At 38.1% G+C, this 20,843-nt stretch overlaps 1 protein-coding gene across 2 annotated transcripts in view; it reads right to left on the reverse strand.

Annotated features, from left to right (window-relative positions):
- Positions 1–3,116: 3,116 nt before the first annotated feature.
- Positions 3,117–20,843, reverse strand: part of LOC131682567 (discoidin domain-containing receptor tyrosine kinase B) — an 840,338-nt gene continuing 822,611 nt past the window's right edge. Inside the window, exons 17-18 of one of the 2 annotated variants that reach the window (XM_058964139.1) lie at positions 5,663–5,793; positions 3,123–5,361 (exon numbers count right to left, since the gene is read on the reverse strand). In XM_058964139.1, coding sequence (XP_058820122.1) covers positions 5,340–5,361; positions 5,663–5,793 — 153 coding nt within the window. In that variant the 3' untranslated portion in view covers positions 3,123–5,339. Of the gene's footprint in view, positions 5,794–20,843 lie in introns of both variants that reach the window. The other variant, XM_058964138.1, reaches the window with a different exon arrangement.

Genomic DNA, 20,843 nt, shown 5'->3' on the forward strand with positions numbered 1-20,843 from the left:
GTGCGGCGTTGCCAATATGTACGTTCTCGCGGGTTGCATCAAGGTGGGCCGTGCGTTGAGAGCGCACTGTTACAAAATCCTCTATAACTCACGATAGGAACAAAAATGAAAAATTATCAATACAGATTATTAAAGGTGAAAGATTGCCGCATAATTTTACATACGTTTTAAAAATTTCTAGCGTGAAGAACATAAGAAAAAATGCAATTGAAAATTTTAAATAGATGCAATGTACCGTTATTCACACAATTATAAAGTAAAAACATTTTTATAATATAGTGCAAGTATCGTTCCATAAGTGTGCAAAAATTCATTGAATTGTCTTCAGTACTTTTTGAGATATGAAATTTACAATTTTATGATGCAATAAAGTTTAAGGGTTAATAACGTAAAGAAAAAAAGGAATTTTAACGAAATATTTATACCAAAAGTTATTCACCACAATCCCTATACAATAAAATATACCTCATGAAGATCGGTGATTTTTCGAAAAAATCGAGGATCACTTGACATGGCTTTACTCATGTGCAAAGCAAAAAAGGCAGTTCTGGTGATCCCTCGCGTGGCCCTGCTTCCGGTGGCCAGAATAAAGGTCGTCGAACGTCCGTTTCTCTACGCAGGAATTGACTACTTCGGACCAATCGCTGTTCGAGTCAACTGCAGCACTGCGATAAGATGGATCGCATTGTTCACGTGTTTCACACCACGTGCAATTCACCTTGAGGTTGTACACACGCTGACGACCGAATCCTGCAAGCAAGCAATACGACGATTTGTCGGACGTAGAGGGTCCCCGGCGGAAATACATAGCGATCAAGGAACGAACTTCGTTGCGGCAAACAACGAGGTGCGCAAGGAGATGATCGCTATAGACGGACAGCTTGCAGAATCCTTCACCAATACGAAAACACATGGTGGATATTCAACCCACCTGCGGCGCCACACATGGGAGGTGCTTAGGAACGGTTGGTGAGGTCGGTTAAAGTAGCTCTGGCTACTCTTGTAATCGAAGCAGAAAGCGACGTCAACTCCAGACTGTTAACTTTCATTCCCCTGGAGGGAGAGCAGCAAGAGGTGTTGACACCGAACCATTTTTTCTTGTCGAGTTCCCGTGGAGTGGTACAGCCGCCGAAGGAGCAAGCGGAGCCGAAGATGGTTTGCCGAGTTGCTATTTTAAACCAGTTCTGGCGGAGATGGGTACGATAGTATCTCCCAACTATTGCGAAAAGGATAAATGTCAAAAGAAGATTTGACAGACCGTTTGATTTGCGTTTGATTGGTGGAATTGAATAATTTAAAGTGACTTTGATTGTGGAACAACACGGAGTTTACATTTGTCAGCTATTAAAAAATAGTTATGAACTTATTTACAGTTGTGTGTTTTGGTCAGATAGCTGACAGTGGGAAGATTGGCGGAAAAGGTGAATTAGGGTGACCAATTAGAGTGAACTGAACACAAAACAAAATAAATAAATTAATCGATACATTTAGCTTTTATCGTAACATCCAGAGCAACGCTGTATTACTGAAAAGGTACCGAAAATTTCCCCAACAATATTTATGTAAATAAATGGTAAGGTTTTGTTTAAAACCGCAACACATATAAACAGTTGATGGACAAACATGGCTTCATGTTTGAAGTCTGGTAGAAAACCCATCGATGACCGCATACTTGAATACTATATCTTTCCAATGCCAACTACCCAATAAGTAGACAAATATTTGTTTGATTATAAAGATCAGACCAAACCTGTGGGTGTACGGCAATAGCTTTATAAAACGTGTCATAAATGCCAACATCATTGGAGCTTTGATATGCCTGTTGATGTATTAAACAAATAAACAAATAAACAAATAAAGCTTCAAATCGCCATATTTCTCGATCCTCTCGATGAATCATTTAGAAATTCACTAAGAAGATGCTTGGATGCTGTTTCTTTCGAATGTCGTATGCCGAAATGATGGGAATTTTTTGCGTTTAAAACGGTTTTAGGCACACCGTGGCGTTTAATAATGAATTTGAAATATCCGTACTGCGAGAAAAATGCATTTTAAATTTTAAACTGGAAAAGTTGCAGATTTGGCATCACTGCTGCTATAAATTACTGGTTATTTTTCTAGATTTCTTGAACAATGAAATCAGAACGAACTAAGTAGTGAAACCTCAAAAAGTGAGATAACCAATAGATAGAATAGAATCAAGAATTTCTTCAACTATATTTTACTTTTGCCAGATTTGGAAAATGGAAACATAAAATTTTTGCAAGTAAACCGAAAGCAACCGAGTTCATATAGGGCTTAAGGGGGGAAGGGCGTCTGTTGTAAAGTGCTCAAAGTTATTATGTTTAACGATTTTGAAGGCAACGGTACAATGGATCTTTTGTGTAATGTTAACATTTATTTCTACAGTACGAAAGATTTGTAAAGCTTAGATTTGTAGTTACTCGATGAAGCAAAAAAAAAAAAAAAATAGAAAAAAGTTCGAGTTTCGGAAAATAGCTCCATGAAAACCGAAAAATCTCATATTTTACTATAAAATTTGCTCACTTTTATCAAAATAATAGGAAGAATTTTTTTCAGTTGTCTGTGGTTCATAGACATAGCTACAAATATTGTGTCAAGTCAAGTCAGTTCGTTGATTTGAAAATTTGAAAAACGCGGTTTCGAGAAAAATGTTATTAAAGTGTGTCCCACTTCAAATTGCATCACGGGAAAACGCTGTTGAAAATAACCCATTGGGTATTTTTTCTTGAAAATTTGCGTAGCAGTAGTGCATTGTTTAAACTGTATTTTGATCACTGTCAGTTTTTCGAAAATCGTTGCCGATAGATTGAAATCTACGTGTGTTACAGCAAATACGCGCGAGGAATGCATGGCTGTTTAAAACAAAAGTAGTTCAGCGTGGCCACCGAGATTGCGGGAAACTATTCTAGAGGGTCAATACTAACAATTAGGCGGATAAAAAAGAAGTCGATTTTTTGCCCGCTACACCAGACGCCTCCCCCCCTAAACTTACTGGAGTCAAGCAAACCTTTCGATTAAGCGGTATTCCGTAAAAAGTGAAATTTTGTTCCGCAAGTCGGATCGAGCCAAGATATTAAGTTTTTTCGTGTTATTTTTTCGCCTCAGTGCAATGGAGCTTGTTAACCAATTTAACCAAACCGGAAAGAGTGTTATATATGTTCATTATGGATGGGGTTGTCAACAATTCTTTCTCAGCATTGGCAATAGAGCAGGTCGATTGTGTGAAAATTAAAACAAAAATCATTCTTCAAAACAATAATTGTATCATGGAGTTCGTACAGCGATTGAGGCAAGAAGAAAAGAAAACGCAGTTTTTTTGTTTTACTCAATAGTCATTCATACGAATGATAAATGCTCTTACATCTCGTATTTTATTGATCCATTTTTTATCAGGGTTTGTAATTTCGATTAGAAAAGAATTACTTCTTCGTAATAGTTACTGTTAAAATGATATTTTTCTTCTTTCAGTACTTGCTCTTCTACTACTTATGCATTACTTACTATTTGCTTTTTTGTTCAATGTTATGTACAGAAAAAGAAAAACTATAATACATTCTACTTATCGATTAAAGTATAAATACGTCGTATGATACATAATACCTTCTGTTTCGTTTTTATTCTCATTTAAATTTTTGTCGTACTTTGCAATATTACTAGAATTTCTCTGGAAAGAGGTCCTACCTTTTGAAACCTACACCATATTGTGTGGACCTTTTTTTCAGTGGCTACTCACTGAAAACCATGTTCATTGACGTTCAAGTGTCAATGGAAACGTTTTCAGACTCCACCTGTTCGAATTTACAGTTAAAAGTAAAAAAACCTAATATTCGAAAGGAATTAATACCTAATAAAAAAATTTACATTTCAAGTTTCATATCGTCTATAGATGAAAATAACAGAAAGTATTTCGAGTTACATTTTTTTTAATTGCGATTGTTTCGGAAATGACGTTGCCTTTTTTCCGGTACATTGATAATCTATTAATTCTTCAATGTTTGTATAGCCAAACTGCGTAGGCCGCGGGACGCAGGTGGAACACTGATTGGCTCAATTACTGGGATTCTTTTATTCTTTCCTCTGAATGTTGTTTTCAGAAGCGATCACGGCCAACCCCCCTGGCCGGACGTGATTCGGCGGAACTGGGGATAATCGAGGAGGCTATGTTCGCTTCTGATGCATTTTCGGGATTTGTTGTGTGTTCGTGTGCGTGAGCGGTGTGAGTATTGGTGGGTGGTAGGGGCGGTTGTATGCTTTAAGTGGCAAAATAATAAATAAGGCTTGAAAAATGAAATTTGTACTGAAAACATGCGATAATTCAAATTAAGCTCGACCTTTAATTTATGAATTGGAGGAAAAAAGTAATCAATTTTTTTTGCCTACTTACGAACCGTAATCCGGAAAGTGCGCCCATGTAATGATTAAAAATGTATACAATTATGAATATTGAATACTTGTTCGTCACGCTGCGTGTTCCTGAAGGTCCTATAGGGGTTTGTGTATGTCCGCTAGATGAACGAAGGCGACTTTTGCCCTTGCCCAGTTTTATTTGTTCAATTTTGATCGATATGGAATTTAATTTATTTTGATAATTGTCAATGCATTTTTCGATTCATAACTAAATATATTAATAATTTAAACGAATGGCAACTGTTGATTTGATTGAATATGTACAGTGCAGCACGCACACTAACGATCACTTTGCAGAATCGATCATCGCCTACTTCCTTTCGGTGGCTTAATTGTGGTGAAAATACAAACAGTGGTGTTCAAATAACTGCTCTTGGGCAAACTTTCCCCGTTGTCAATAGTAAATCTGAATTATGCTACCGACTACCCCCTTTTTCGTCTCAGTGTATGCCCAAAATGTGAACCTTTTGATCAAAACATAATTACACTGTTTGTCAATTTCCCAATTGATTATTGACTCAAGTAACAGAATGGAATTACCTTCGCGTGCATTTTCACCAATAACGATTTACCATTCTTTGCAAAGTGGGATTTTGTTTACAGTTTTACATCTAGAATGGGATCACAATTACGTTGTATTTGCATAAACTTTGCTTATTTTCGTTCGCTTCAGTGAATTCGATATAGGGCTAAGTTCCTTTAAAGTCTCGTCATCTTGATTGTTCCGCATTTTAGCAATAGAGAATTGTGCCGACTCACAAAATCCCGCTTTGTGCCGTGTCGGTGCAATGTCATTCCTGGCGGCGGCGGTTTGCTTGGTTTTTTCTTCACTGTGTTTTGTGTGTTTTATAACAATTTATTGAGTTCATAAATTCGTACAATTTCCGCCTGCTCTGATTCGAATCGTCTTAGATGTGATGAAAGTATTCACTATAAAAGTTGGAGAGAATTTTGAAGGCGATATTAGTGTTGTTTGTTCGCTACTAAACGAAATCGAAACAGTGGAATAATGCGAACAAAAATTTAACAGAAGTTTGTGAATGTTCGTACTAAAACTGATATAAATTAAATGCAATTTGTTTAAAAACTGAATCGGATTAAACTCTATGAGAAATCATAGTTAGTTCAAATCAAACGACGTACGTCTACGGATGTAAAAATAAATGACGATGATGCGCTTTGGGGACTAGTTATTTTTCCTACATATTAAAAGGAAGCAGTTGGTTTGTACCCGAGATTTTTCCGCTGCAGGAATAGATGGATCTCTCGGAAGTTCGGTCGGCTGTTTTCGTTTCGCTGCCAGCACTCGCACATCAGGTCGTAGATTTCACGCGGACAGCCAACCGGTATGGGCAGCAGGAGCTGGAATAAAAAGGGGCACAAGTTAAATATCATAACATCATTCATTTGTTGGGTTAGAAAATAACTAAATACTCGAAACAATTATTATAAAATATAACTGTTTCTTAGAATGCTTTTCGGTTTTAAGTAAATTCCAAGTACCATTTCTGAGTTTTATGCTAATGCCATAATCACCTGATTATTAAGTTCTTAATAATATCTTGATGGCATTAATACTTCAATAAATAATGTAGATGAACACATTATATATACACATACACGCCTGAATGGTCAAGTAAAGAGCACAGTGAGAGAGGCTCAGTTTAAAGCCGAAGGGTGGATAATGCTTAGTTGCGATAGCAACCTGAGTGTGATTCGCCACCCGAATCAACAGCGCGGGCTGACTATGGGTGTGGTGGGATACCACTATGATCCTAATTATGTTATACTGGTAATAGCACAACAAAACGGACGCGGCACACGGATAATGATCTCGATACTACGCTATAGGACTGACAATTGCGCTCTTCTGCTCCCGAAATGGCGAGTAGACTAATGGCGCAGCTGCCTCCGTCCCGTTAAAACCTTGACAGGCCCCCAGGTACACTCATAACTCGTCACTCAAGTTGGTGACAGGGACCATTATCGATTTTATGCCGATTCGGTTCTGAACATTATTCCCCATGAAGGATAGTGTTAACCCTGGCAAGGTTTCACTGTCAAACGGATAACCATGGGATCACAAGAGGCAACTTTGTACAACGAGTGGAGTTAGGGGCCCAGAGCAAATACAGAAAAAAAAAACAAAAAAAAAAATACGACGACGACTGCATCCCAGCGGCAGGGAGGATCGTATTCGTAAGAAGCAGAAAGCTTGCGAGATTGCCGGTATCGAACAAGGTGGCCACTTCGAGTTTGATTAGTGACAAGCGTCATGAAATGCAGCAGGAGCTCCAAGATCGTGCTGAGCCAAATGTCTACACCAAAAACTGGTAATAGTCCACCCCAAGTAGGACTGCAGCTTGGGTGGAACTCAAGAAGAAAATAGAGGAGCTCTACGAATTCGTATAGGACCAGAACAACGTCCACACTAAGATTAAGGATCTAGTGAAGAGTATTAAGTCCGCCTCGAATATCGTATAACGAAAGCAGATCGCACTGAGGACGCGTGCTGAGCATGCTGAAAAAACGCTGAACGAGGCCAGGGTGAAAACAGTATCTGAGGAAGCAAAAGCGATGCCGACAAGTTCCCGGAATATTCAACTTGTAGAAAAATTTTAAATGCATATGGTTCTGTTAAACTGTAACTAACGAGTTTTCACAATACATTTTTTCTATTTTTAATTCTTCATTTTCAAGCCAAATTTTTCACTTTCTATAAATTCAGACCCCTCCCTTTTTTCTGAAACCGTCCTTGTCCCGAATCTACGTTCGGACAAAAGGAGATACATGCAGAGGAGGAAGAGAAGCAAAAACCTAAGAATGAGCAAGAAGTCGATCAGAAGCAAGCAAGCGGTTGGCGAACAAAAAGCGAAGCCAAGATTGCAGAAGGAAAACAAAGAAATGCCTAAGCCACGATGGGAAAAAATTGGGGCGAAGCTCCTTCGAAAAGTGAGAGATGATCCGGAGTTGAAGCAGTTGGGGGAGAATGTGGTGAAAACTCATCGCCCTCAGAAAAGTGAGATCCTCTTCGAACTGAACAAAGGCCCAACGGCCAAGAGCGTAGCCTTCAACACACTCTATGATAGTCGCTAGGTGAGGAAGTAACTATAAGCCACGAGACAGTGTTTGAGTGCAGGAACCTGGACGAGATAACAACAAGAGACGAGCTGAGAAGTGCGCTGAAGGAACAATGTGATCTGGGAGATGCACCAATGGTAATATGGATGAGGAAGGCATACTGCGGTGCGCAGATGGCGTCGATATCGCTTTCCAAGACAGTAGCCTGTTGGAAACAGGCCGAATCAATGTTTGGTAGTCAGTGTGTTCACTGAAGGCTTTCCAAACAAATGAAGAGATGCGAGAAATTGCAAAAGCCCGTACAGATCTGAGATGTGCAGAAATATGGGGAGAAGGCCAAGTATACGGTGGACGCCATTCGGACAGTTATCGAGAGAGCCAATATGGCGCGCAAACAGAAAAGAAGAGGAAACCAAAACTTTGCCGTTATGATGGTTAACGTCAAAATCGCGCTCAATAGTGTAGGTTGGGAAGCCATTGCGGAATCCCTGAAAAACTGTGGGTTCCTAGCTACCTGTGTAGTATTCTATGGAGTTATGTCCAGAACCGGGTCCTGATCTATGAGACATACAGGCGAAAAGAATCAGTAAGAATTACGACAGGAGTCCCACAAGGCTCTATACTGGTTTCAACACCTTGTAACGGGATGTATAGCGGCGTGCTGACGATCGTCGAGTTCGCGGACGACATAGTACGTTCAGGCTCATGGCCATGCGGGTCGTGAGCGCGTACAGGACTATCTGATCAGAGGCAGTCTGTGTTATCTCTATCGGCATTATCCTAGTGGAAGATAATGATTGCTATAAGCAGATGGGAACCAGGAATATACGGAACACATTGATAGCTGACTTAATGTCCAAATGACAGCAAGATTGGGACTCGTCGGTAAAAGGAAGGTTCACTCACAGACTCATACCAGTTCTCTCGACCTAGGTGAATAGGTGGAATGGTGAAGTAACCATTTATCTGACGCTGTTCCTGTATGGTTCCTGCTCCTAACTCGATTCCGACACGCGGTGTCACCCTTTTGTCCGGAGTGCATAGACATCGAGGAAACATCGGATCATGTGGTATTCGAATGTCCAAGGTTCGAAGCGACACGCAGGGACATGCTTGAGAAGGGAGGACCGAACATCAATCCGGATAATGTCGTCTACAGACGAAGTAAGCACGTGGAACGCGGTCAACAGAGTGGTGACGCAGATCATGGCCGCCTTACAGCGGAAATAACGACAACAACGAGCAACGGTGTCGGGAGAGCAATCAACGTCGGGAAATTCTCCGCCGGAGTAGACTAGATACATTGTTAGGGACTACCCGAGTAGACTGCGATAGAGCACTGGATTTGGGTCGTCGGGGCGCCAGCAAGCCGGACACCTCGCTCCACCCGGAAATACCTAACCGACCACGGCACCCTACCGGTTGGCCTGAGAGAAACAAAGCAGAAACCAAAGAAGAACCGGTAACGAGCGAACTTTCCTCGTCGCGTTCTCCATCGGCATAAGCTAGATTCACCGGCCGGGACTAAACTGAGTAGACCGAGACAAGATACATTCTGTTGCGGGTCGTCGGGGCACAATCGATCTGCGCACCCTGCTCCGCCGGAATTGCTGAACTGACCTTGGAACCTGGCTGGTTGGCACGGTTTCGGGAGAACTTCTCTCGCCGGGGAATTCTTCATCAGAGTAGGCTAAGTCCATCGTCGAGGACTAGACCGAGTAGCTGGCGAACAAGTCGAGAGCTGAACGAGGAAGGGGTGCTAAACGATACAAGAAGGGAGCCACAGGTTCCAAAGGAGTTGCAGTTCCAAATGGCACCGGATAGAGAGCTAAAGGGTTAAGTAAGAAGTTGCGGTGCTGAATGGTATAAGGGAGCCGAGTCCTGGTGTAAAATGGCACAAGGAAGTCGAAATGCTCAGTAAATTAGACAATCTGGAGATTACTACCCAGATTGTCTTCGTAGGGGAAGAGCATCAATTCTCAACCCACAGTTAGCTATATTACTGCCAATCCGAAATAGACACGTTGTATGGATTGTTGAAAACTAGTAGTGTGTCGAGGAGTGTACTGTAACCCCGTAACTGAAGGAACTGACTACGAAGTAGTTGGATGTGAGTATGTACTGCCTCCCGAAGTAGTGCCGGGCAGGATTCAGGTTCCATGCAACATTAGCTACTTTAGCGGGTCGGATGGCTACCCAAACCGGTTCCACGTGTTGTTGGTTTATGTACGATTATTTTTCCCGTTCAGGGTGTTTTGAACATTTTTTCCGCTCAAACACAACCTTTTTCCGATTTTGGTGAACTGAGTGGAATGGCTTATTAATACTACTGTACGATAAAATATGCACTAAAAAAAGCGGTGACATTTTTCACAAAAACAAAAATTTGTGTTAAAGAAATACATTACAAATAACCTATTGTTCAATTTATATTCTTTGCAAACAAACGAAATCATTTTAAATGTCATTGCATAATGGAGAAACTATAAGTAATAAGTGTTTCTAACGGTAACTTTAAACATGTATTTAAAATTCATGCAAAATGACAGACAAATGGAGATTTGTAAACCGAATACAACTACCAAGTTTTGTTGGAATCGGAGATTAAAAGGTGCGAAAAAATGGCTAGTTTTGTATGTTTGGTTTATTGACGGTGTACAACAGCTCCGAAGCGTTTTCGAAGAATTATTTCAGAAATTTCATTCTTATTCCGGTTATGTAATATATTTTAAGTAAAACTAATACGTTTTTTGTTTAATTCACCTTCGCTTCACTGGGATAAGTTAATTTTTAAGTCATTAATGTTTCAAAACTAAAATGAAATTCGCTGTTTTGTTCTTGTGTTAGTTATTTGTTTACTTGGCCAGATTACTATGGTCTACTGTTCCATTACCAAAACTGGAAAGATCAATAGAAATTCAGTTACCCCTTTCAAATGATTACGGCATAGGATTGCTAAATAGGATTGCTGCAAACCGATGTTCCCAGCTGTCAAGAATATCGGGTCAATTTTTATCTCGACCCACACATAAAAGAAACATATAATGTTTGATTGAGATACTACCTGCGCCGAGGAATTCAATTTGCCCTTAATTTTTAGGAAACCATCCTCCAAAACCAATAAGTGAGCCAGTAAAGGTGTATCAAATTCAAATTGAATTTATTCTGAGAATGCTCGCTCTCTTTTTTGTTGATGCTGCTGCATCTTATACATATTTACGTGGGCCGGATAAAATTCCATCCTGTTCAGTGTTTATTACATTTTGCAAATCGAGTATTTTTACCATGAAAACAGGTCGGGAAAAAATTCGCCAAATTGCATTACCTCTGACAGATCCTTTCTCACCGTCCGTTGTCTGTGCATGTGGTGGTTGTAGGTGTGCACGGTTTTCCCGGAAACCCCAGACCCTTATCGAGCTCAATTTTTATTCAATACCGTACCTCAGTTTTAAGCCATTTAGTGCCTCTTTTGCGTTTTTGCAACTATATCGCTTAGGGAAAAACTTAACGCTTGAAAACTTGGCTTTTTTCGTTGAAATAATGGAGCATGGTTGTACAAAGTACTATGCGCGTCCACCAAATTTACTTTATGACTGTTTTTAGAGAATTTGGTTAATTTCGTTTTTGAATCATTTTAATGATTCCTTCTAAACATATATGTGTATATAGATGTAGCGACTTTGGATTTTAAACAGAATCATGATTAATTACAACAGCCTACTGTGATTTTCCAATAGCCTCATTCAAGCTAGTCCGAAAAAGTAAATCAGTGTATGCAGCTTTTGTGCAAAAATTTTATACGACCACTTGAGATGGCTTATCAGTTAGTTCTCACGCAAGTACCTTTAAGACCAATCAGTTTTTTCCGGTATTAAAAGGAACTAAAAAGTTCCACTACTAATCCCATAAAGCTAGACGGCTACCTTCCTATCCAATCGATAGCGTCGGTCCAATTTAAGTGAAACGAGCGGTTGGACTTTTGAAGTGGATTTGAGGAAAGCATCGGAAAAAGTAAGTGCGAATTTTCTTCCTTACTTTCCAGTCGGCAATCAACCATTCGTTTCATAGCACCCTCGTGGCCGTGAGATGAAAAAAAACCCGAAAGAATCAAATTTAGGCTCACCAACATTGTGTAGGACCCATTTCACTTTGGCTTGAAAATGAAAGCCAAACACATCATTTGGAAAAGGGGAATACTTCCTGGTGGGCTCGATGAGACATTTGGGCAGTGTGGCTCGTTTAAAATCCACCCCGTTGTTGCCTGAATCTTTTGTACGGTACGAGAGTCTTAAGTACCGACACTTCTCGACGCTGTTTCGAGCGGTTCCGAGTGAGTGCAAAGCTGTCTCGAGGATACTTCATTTTCATTCGGGCGTAAATTCGATGCTCGTTAGCCAAAAGAAAAGTGGTGACGGTTAGTGTGACAAACGGAACGGAATTCAAATTAAGCAACTGATATCGAATCTTTGGCGGTGTCTGGAGGTGGAAACGAACAAAAAAAACGTTCGTTTGAAGGGCTGTCGTAGAGTGTATAAGAAGGTGAGGTTAGTTGAAATATATGAGAATATCTCATGCAAAGAAAATCTTGAAAATAATTGAAGGACGATACCATGTTTGATGGTTTGACAAACTTCATGTATGACCTACATAATTATACACAGGATGCACTTTGTTATATTTCTTCCTAAGAGGAAAAATTTGGGTAATAAACACTTCTTCTCCACTAAGGGGAAAATTGGGTTAAACCATATTTGCTCGCAAAGGACACAAAATCTTTTACTAAATTATTTATGGAATATGCGTTTCAACTTCGTCTCATCAGAATCCGGCACTAACTTGGAGACAGAACTAAGCCAAAACCAGATGATCCGCGATTTCTATATCGTAATATACTAACATTTCCAGATTTTTCTCGATCTGATTCTGCTTAATACCGTCTTCGGGCAGGCAAAACATTTTGAAAAAACAGTTAAACTTACGAATAATTCCACAAAACCAATTCACATCTATAGTGAAATAATATTGACAGGCTACTTAAACATATTTTTTTAGTTATTTGATTTTTCAAATATAGTTTAAGTTCAATATTCAATAGACTTTTGTAAACAAACTTGTTTCACTCATAACTCTGCTGTCGTGTGAAATTTCATGAAAAATACACATTAATCTACATCTTTACCCTTCGTAGAATCAATTACAAATGTTATCCAAAATTATAACAAATTAAGTGAAATCAGCAAAACAAATCAAATGTTTACAAATCGCATTAGCCCTTTTTATAAATTAATATCGAATTTGTTTAATCAACATTACCAGAGCCGGCGTTACACTTTTAGCCGGAGTGGGTAGTAAGCTTAGCAAGAGGGGTCAATTACTAGGGATTTGTCTCATTTTCGCAATACACACGCTTGCATTACATGTACATTGAATCACTTGCGGCGTATTTGCGCAAATAGAATTGCGGTACGATGCTTTTAACTGTGCGCAATGTGTGCCTGAAATACATTCGTGGAAGATTTCAAATATTCGAATTGTTTCAAAATTTTGAATGGGTAATTACCCACTCGGTTATTTTCAAGTGAGTAGCACTACCCATACTACCCACGTTATCCGCCGGGTTTGAACATTACCGCTAAGCACAAAATAGTTTTTTTTTCTACGTTTCCCACGAATTTTCAACTTTGAACTTCTATTGTCTTTGACAGGAATCTATAAATATTCAATAGATCGGCAACTTTTTTGAACTTTTTTCGGAACACTACCAAATCAAGTGGTAATTAGCTCTACAAAACATGTGCCAAATATGAGCTTTTTCCTATAGCTCTAAGTCACTGACAAGAGTTTTGATGTTTCTAGAATGAAATATATAGAAAAGCAGAAATAAAAATATAAATTCAATAAAAACTCCACAGCTACTACCTCAAAATTTCAGGTGGCGTAGCTTTTTTAATTCCTAGGGGAATTATAGTTAAAACCGACATCTTTAGCTTAACACCAATAAAATTGTATTTGTTAACACAGAATTATTCTTCAGAAAATTTTTAACAAGGCTTAAAAAATCGATTTCATTAAAAAATATTGGTTGAAAAACTTGAAAAACAAAGTGACTTTTTCTAGGCACTACGGATAAAAGCGACACCTCATAGGGGTAAGATCGACACCTCCTTAATTTATTTTTTCAACTTTTTTATTAAAAATGTCATTGTGTGAGTAATAAAGTGAAAGTATGTGTGGTGCATATATTTATTTTTTTGTGGCTTCATCATTCGCACATCATTTAAACCTTCAGTGTCATTTTATTTCGTGAGAGAAGATTTGCAAGCCTTTTACATCCTGCTAAATCACCCATTTATAAGTGACAAACACTTTTTAGTAAAACTACCTGGCTCAGACTTGTCTCATGATCATTGTCTCACTGTGATAAAGTTCATCTATGACAAACCAAGACACTGGAAATTGAGTTTGATGAGCTTTTTGCAGAAATGGCGAAAGCTTCGATAGAATATGATAAGCAAAACTTCAATTTTTGATTTTTAAAGAGACTTATAAGAAATAAACACAATAAAATTATTTCTGTGTATTTCTGATATTACTATAGTGTGTTAATAGTGTAATTGAAGTGTCACACCCTTTTGTAATGAATCGCAAATAAAAAGTATTGAAACCCTCAAACTCGTCTTCATTGCACCCAGTGGATCATTAGGGTGGGACAAAAATTAGATTCCAGCTCCGAGCAACTTTTTAGGTACCATTTGGGTCCTAGAACAAGTGTGCAAAATCTTAGCTCGATCCCTGAAACTATATTTTTGCGCCCACTGTTCAAAGTTTACATGGGATTTTGTATGGGAAAATTCACTTTCACAAAATAATTCCTCCAGAAGTCCCCCATTACTTCCCAAAAATAAATTGTTATGTGACTTTTATAGGAAATTTAACAAAGAAACAAAGTCTCGAAAAACCACGAAACGATCTGACGCTTGGAAAAAAAAAGTTATTAAGCAGAAACCGATTGATGCTCTGACGAGTGATAAAATATTAATTTTTTCTAGCACTTCATTGGTTGTCCAATTCTACGCAATTTTGTTTTAATGTTCTCTTAATGTGTCTAAATCATTTATCTATGCTGCTTGGCCACTTCGCAAGAGTTTTGAGGGATAAATTGAGGCTTCTTTTGTACATAATAAGAGAAAGTTAAAAATTTTGTATATAATTCGACCGTCAGAAGCAGTGATGCTGTGAAAAATGAAATTTTCATCAACCTTCAGGACATCAATTGGTTTTTGCTTAATAACTTTTTCCACAAGCATCAGATCGTTTCGCGGACTTTGTTTCCTTGACAAATTTCTTATAAAAATCAGACATCTGTTTATTTTTAGGAGGTAACGGGCGACTCATGGAAGAATTAATTTGCAAAATTCAATTTCCCCATACGAAATCCCATGTAAACTTTAAACCGTGGGCGCAAAAATATAGTTTCATCGATCGAGCTAAAAATTTCCATAGTTTGGTAGCTAAATGGGACCCATAAAGTTACTCGGAGCAAAATTTTATTTTTTTCGTATAACCATGTCCCACTCTATTGATCATAGGAAAGGCCGATAATAGTAGGTACTAAAAAAGTGGTGATTTTAAATGCTTTTGTTCGGACAAAACCTTAAAATCTACCAACAAAATCTAACATCCAGACAAGTATGGACGCTGCTGTCGTATGTTTTGTTAATTTTTATGACATTAGACGTACTAACGTAAATCCAATTTGCCTTCAAATACCCTACATAATCGTACTAATAATAAAGTGTAATTATGAAATGAATAAAAACTTGATTTCTTAGGAAAGTTGTGGGGTGTCGGTTTTACCCTCAGTGTCGGTTTTACCCATAATTGCCCTACGTCTTCAACCCCCATTTCTTTAAACATATTAAATTTCAAAATTCCTCAGCCGCGTTCCAACAAAACTATGCGGTTTTTTAGACACAACCACAAAATTTGTCTAGTTTTAGGAACCAAGACCATCTTTCCGGAAATTACCGTAGTTCCGGATATATTGTTGAGAGTACTGAGGTAACCCACTATTCCGAAAAACAAAGAATATTCATACCGGTTTTCAAATCCGTCTTGCGACACATAAAACTTTATGATTTGGTGAAACAAATGCATTGGAAATCATTCTGGGGGTTTTTGGTCGAAATGGCCGTACTGCAGGGTACTCCGGGAACTTGGTTCCTCCGGAAAGAGGACACTTTTCGACCGGTTATAAAAACCGTCTTGCTGTAAGTCAAACTTCATGATTCCGCAAAACAAGTTCACTGGAGGACATTTTGAAGGTTTTTTTTGTCGATTTGGCCACACCTTAGGATATTCTGGGAACTTGCTTCCTCCGGCAAAAAGATCACTTTTCGACCGGTTATAAAACCCATCTTGCTGTAAGTCAAACTTCATTATTTTACAAAACAAGTGCACTGGAGGACATTTTGAAGCTTTTTTAATAGAATTAGCCATACCACGGGTATTCCGGGAACCGGAAACAACTTGTTGTTTTATTGTTTTATTGTTTTATTGTTTTATTGTTTTATTGTTTTATTGTTTTATTGTTTTATTGTTTTATTGTTTTATTGTTTTATTGTTTTATTGTTTTATTGTTTTATTGTTTTATTGTTTTATTGTTTTATTGTTTTATTGTTTTATTGTTTTATTGTTTTATTGTTTTATTGTTTTATTGTTTTATTGTTTTATTGTTTTATTGTTTTATTGTTTTATTGTTTTATTGTTTTATTGTTTTATTGTTTTATTGTTTTATTGTTTTATTGTTTTATTGTTTTATTGTTTTATTGTTTTATTGTTTTATTGTTTTATTGTTTTATTGTTTTATTGTTTTATTGTTTTATTGTTTTATTGTTTTATTGTTTTATTGTTTTATTGTTTTATTGTTTTATTGTTTTATTGTTTTATTGTTTTATTGTTTTATTGTTTTATTGTTTTATTGTTTTATTGTTTTATTGCTTTATTGTTTTATTGTTTTATTGTTTTCTTGTTCCTTTTTGTTCTCTTGTTTTATTGTTTTATTGTTTTCTTGTTTCATTGTTTTATCGTTTTATTGTTTTATTGTTTCATTGTTTTATTGTTTTCTTGTTTTCTTGTTCCTTTTTGTTCTCTTGTTTTATTTTTTTATTGTTTTATTGTTCTAATGTCTTATTGTTTTATTGTTTTATTGTTTTATTGTTTTTTGCCTTATTACTTTGTTGCTTTATTGTTTTATTTGGAGTAGGGAAAAGCCCCCCTGGAGCTTGGTTTCATTCAAACCCTTTCTCCAGCAGGCATAAAACCTCCTCATCTTTTGCACCAACAGATTACAAACATCCGAATGATACATTACACAGCTTATTTCTACAACTAACACTAAAACAATAATTTTGCTACTGAATAACTAAAATAGTGACAAGGAATTAACAAACAATCGCTTAGTGATGGTATGGCTCATTTTGGCCATAATTGGTTCTAGAAATAGGAAGACGAAAGAATGGATGGCATCGAAGGCTACGACGACGGATGTCGAAATTCTATAACTGGAGAAGATCAGGGCAGGCAATTCGTGATTGGAGAAGATGAAAGTTGCTTTGAAAACATACCGACGAACAGATCGAGATAGAGATCGATTAGCCTGCAGCGATCTGGGTTGGACGGGAGATTTAGCGAATCTCTCCATCGAAGCTGCCGAAGTGCAAATCGGACAAATTTGCGTTGGATAGCTTCGATGAGTTGGATATCATTTTAGTGATAAGGTGCCCAAACAAAAGCTGAATATTCAAGCGTAGAACGAACCACAGCACAATATAACGCTTTTAAGCAGTATACATGAACGAATTGCCTTGTAACACGAAAAATAAATCCTGAAAGTTTGGAAGCTTTGGAAATGGTGTAATATGTGATCTTCAAAATTCAGTTTCGAATCTAGCAGAATTCTCAAGTCCTACATGGATGATTCACGAACACTCTGAGAAATATTGTAGTCGAATTTGATCATGGAATGTTTGCGGGTGAAAGAGATGTCTGAGCATTTAGGAGCATTCAGTTGCATCCTATTGACATGACACCAATTAATGAATATATCGAACTGGTACTGTAAGAATTCAGCATCAGTGGATGTTTTAATAAGGTGGAATAGTTTGAAGTCATCGGCAAATAATAATTACATACATTTTATCGAGAAATTCAAGTCGTTGAGGTAGAGCAAGAATATGAAAGGTCTAAGAGGACTTCCCTGAAGAACCCCAGAGCTGGCAGCAAATGGAGAGGCCGTGCAGTCTCCAATTTTTACAACCATTTTACGTCCAGATAGATAGGAGTGAAGCCAATTAAAAAAGAGCCGCCGAATCCAAGCCTGTCCAGTTTAAAAACAGTTATCTGATGGTTGATCTTGTCAAAGGCTGCCGAAAAGTCGGTATATATGACGTGTACTTGTAGTTTTGCTCGCAAGGAACCGATGATGAAGGATGTGTACGATATTAAGTTAGTAGAAGTTCATTGTTTAGGCATGAAACCGTGTTGGGTCTCGGATATATAATCGGGGCAGTTATGGGTGATGAAATCCAGAACAATCTTTTCAAATAGCTTAGATACTGCACATAAAGGAGCTATTCCGCGATATTTCGCGACAATGCTTTTGTCTCCTTTTTTGAAAACGGGGAAGATATGAGATTTTTTTCCATAAGTCCCGAAAAGTTCCTGGATGAAGAGAAATATTGAATAGAATTGATAAAGGAACCTGGAAACTGAGCGCATGCTGAACTAATTGTAGTAGTCGTAATGACAGGATGACAACCAATGGGAGGGCGTAGAGGAGCGAGGCAGCCTCAGAGATTTGCTGACTTGGTCTATCGCCGAAATTTCATATAATTTTACAAACAAACTTAAAAATTCTTGTGATTAAGCCAGGAGCATCCGAACAAGTTTGTATTTGGAATGGGATTTTTGGAGCCGATTCGATTGAGTGGTGTTCCGATAAAAAAAAGTCAATTTTTGTGCTGGTCTAATATCCAATCTATGTATGAAAGGTGTGAGAGTTGGAAAGAAATGTTAGTGCGGGTGATAACACAAATTCATGGGGTGGTGGTTTTATCAAGATTCTGATAAAGCCCGCCTAAAGGCAAAGGGTTGGGAGCTAGGGGGCTAAAAATCGAAATTACATTACCACTGGTGCGAAATATGTTATCTTCGAATGCAACTTCCCGTCCCGCTCATATCACGGTATGTTTCAGTATTGTATTGTTCGCTATTGCAGCAGAATTGCTTCTATTTTCCACCACTTCACGAGGAACGTGTTTTGATTCAAATGAAAGGGATCAACTTCTAATGCATATAATGCAATTCGTATTTGTCTCCTCGGATCGAATTTATATTTTTCCAATATAAAAGTGATAAGTCATCCCTGCACAATACATGCGAACGTACCAGAACAACACTTCTATACTTGCATATCAATTTCCTGTACGCGAGACATATTGACATTCAGAAGCATGTTCCGTATCGGGAAAAATGGATTGATAGCACTACGACCGGATCCCGGCGTGTGCGTACGTGTAGATAAATCCTACTGTGATTGGATTTGGAAGCCGATTTTGTTATTTCAAACGAAAAATTACTCCGATTATTGTCATAAACCAACTAACCAACAAAAAAGCTTTCAAAGTACTCCCTTGATGCTAATAATCCGAAGCCACAAAAACCACATGGACTACCAGATGGAGAAACAACAAAGTGCAAAGCATTCCCGCAGCCGACCATAAAAGCACTCGTCCGTCATTAGGAGATCAAAATGTCGTCCTGGGCGGCAGGATGAACACGAGCGGACAGGTATTTCCCCTATCCACTCAGGATCTGTAAATGTTTTCCCAAAACTGTAACCATCGCCAGTGTGGATTCAATCAATTTTGAAATCCGATAATGCGTTACAAATCCCAGCGGAGATTAGCTTGCCACCGAGGAATGTATTGAGTAGTACGGTGACGGCACAACGTGTCCGGTGTCGTCTCTTTGTCTGCAGATCGACGCTGAATGGGATTACGGCAGTGGGACGACGGAGGTGGTTTCTTCCGGTTCGTTGCGAATCTTCTCATTTTCACGAGCCAATTGAGAGTGCTATTATGGTACCTATCAAGAAATATAACCGAATGTAATAAAATCTTTATTCGTCCATTATTGTCGGCGTAACCGAGCCGGAAACAATAATTTCTCGCTCGCTGTTGTGATGGCTTGTAATGGCACATATGTCGTTAGGGAATCGGAGTTACCTTTCCGTTGAATTATTTCATCGTTACTCTACTTCGTTTTACGTTTTAAGAGAAGCATTTGAAGAGTGCTCATTGATGATCTTCAATGAATTTCGAAATATGATATAATTGATCGTCAAATTTCATATTAATCAATTTTACAGCATCGAATGATGTTACGAAATATGAAATTATGGATCATGATTCTGAATCCAATTAACCTTCCGGCAGTCGCGCTGGTGCACTGAGTGCACGCTGCTCTGATAAACTAGCGAATCGTCTTTGGGCACCTGCGGCTGCTCGTTCAGTGGGCCATATGCGCGACTTCCGGAGGGTTAATATACAGGTTCGAGGAGTTTTCTAGGAAAGTATTTTACGCTCAGACTCCAAAACTGTGCATTGAAATGCATTACCTGCATGAAAATCCGTGATTTAGTATAGTCTTGGCATTGTTGTAATATGGATTATGCTAAAAAAAGTTTGGAGAAAACCCCCTGGAATTTTCGTCGTTCAATTTTATACAAATCTCTAACTGAAACCTTAAAAAGTCCTTCCAAAATTTGTTTCGAAAGATCCAATATTAGAAAACTTATAGTTTGAATTGTACCGGTGATCCCCCAATTAGCAACAATACAACGATTCGTTACATGAGTATGAGAACAAATCAAATCAGAAACTTAATTTTTTACTGGGAGTGGTCCTATGCATACAGCCACATTGTGAAAGTCTATATCAGTATATACATATTGATAAGACTAAGATGCATTTTCAATGTACATTTTATTCCTATATGTTTTAGATTATTATCCTATGCGATTGTTCCTTCAAACAGTAGCTATTTCTCTACCAATTTTCCCAGTGCGCTGCAAGAAACCACCCTTACCCAAGCCAATCAACTACATGCCAATATCGAAGGAAAGTTGAAGTTTATTTAGTTAAAATAGTCTCGGGATGCAATTATTTTCCAAATTAAACTGGGCTTAATTTATGTAAATTGATGTTTAATAATTCATGGTCCTTCAGCCGCCCCAACCCCGCTAAACCCACCACCTCCCCGAAGGAACG

The sequence above is a fragment of the Topomyia yanbarensis genome, chromosome 2 (assembly GCF_030247195.1).
Source record: "Topomyia yanbarensis strain Yona2022 chromosome 2, ASM3024719v1, whole genome shotgun sequence".
NCBI lineage: Eukaryota > Metazoa > Arthropoda > Insecta > Diptera > Culicidae > Topomyia > Topomyia yanbarensis.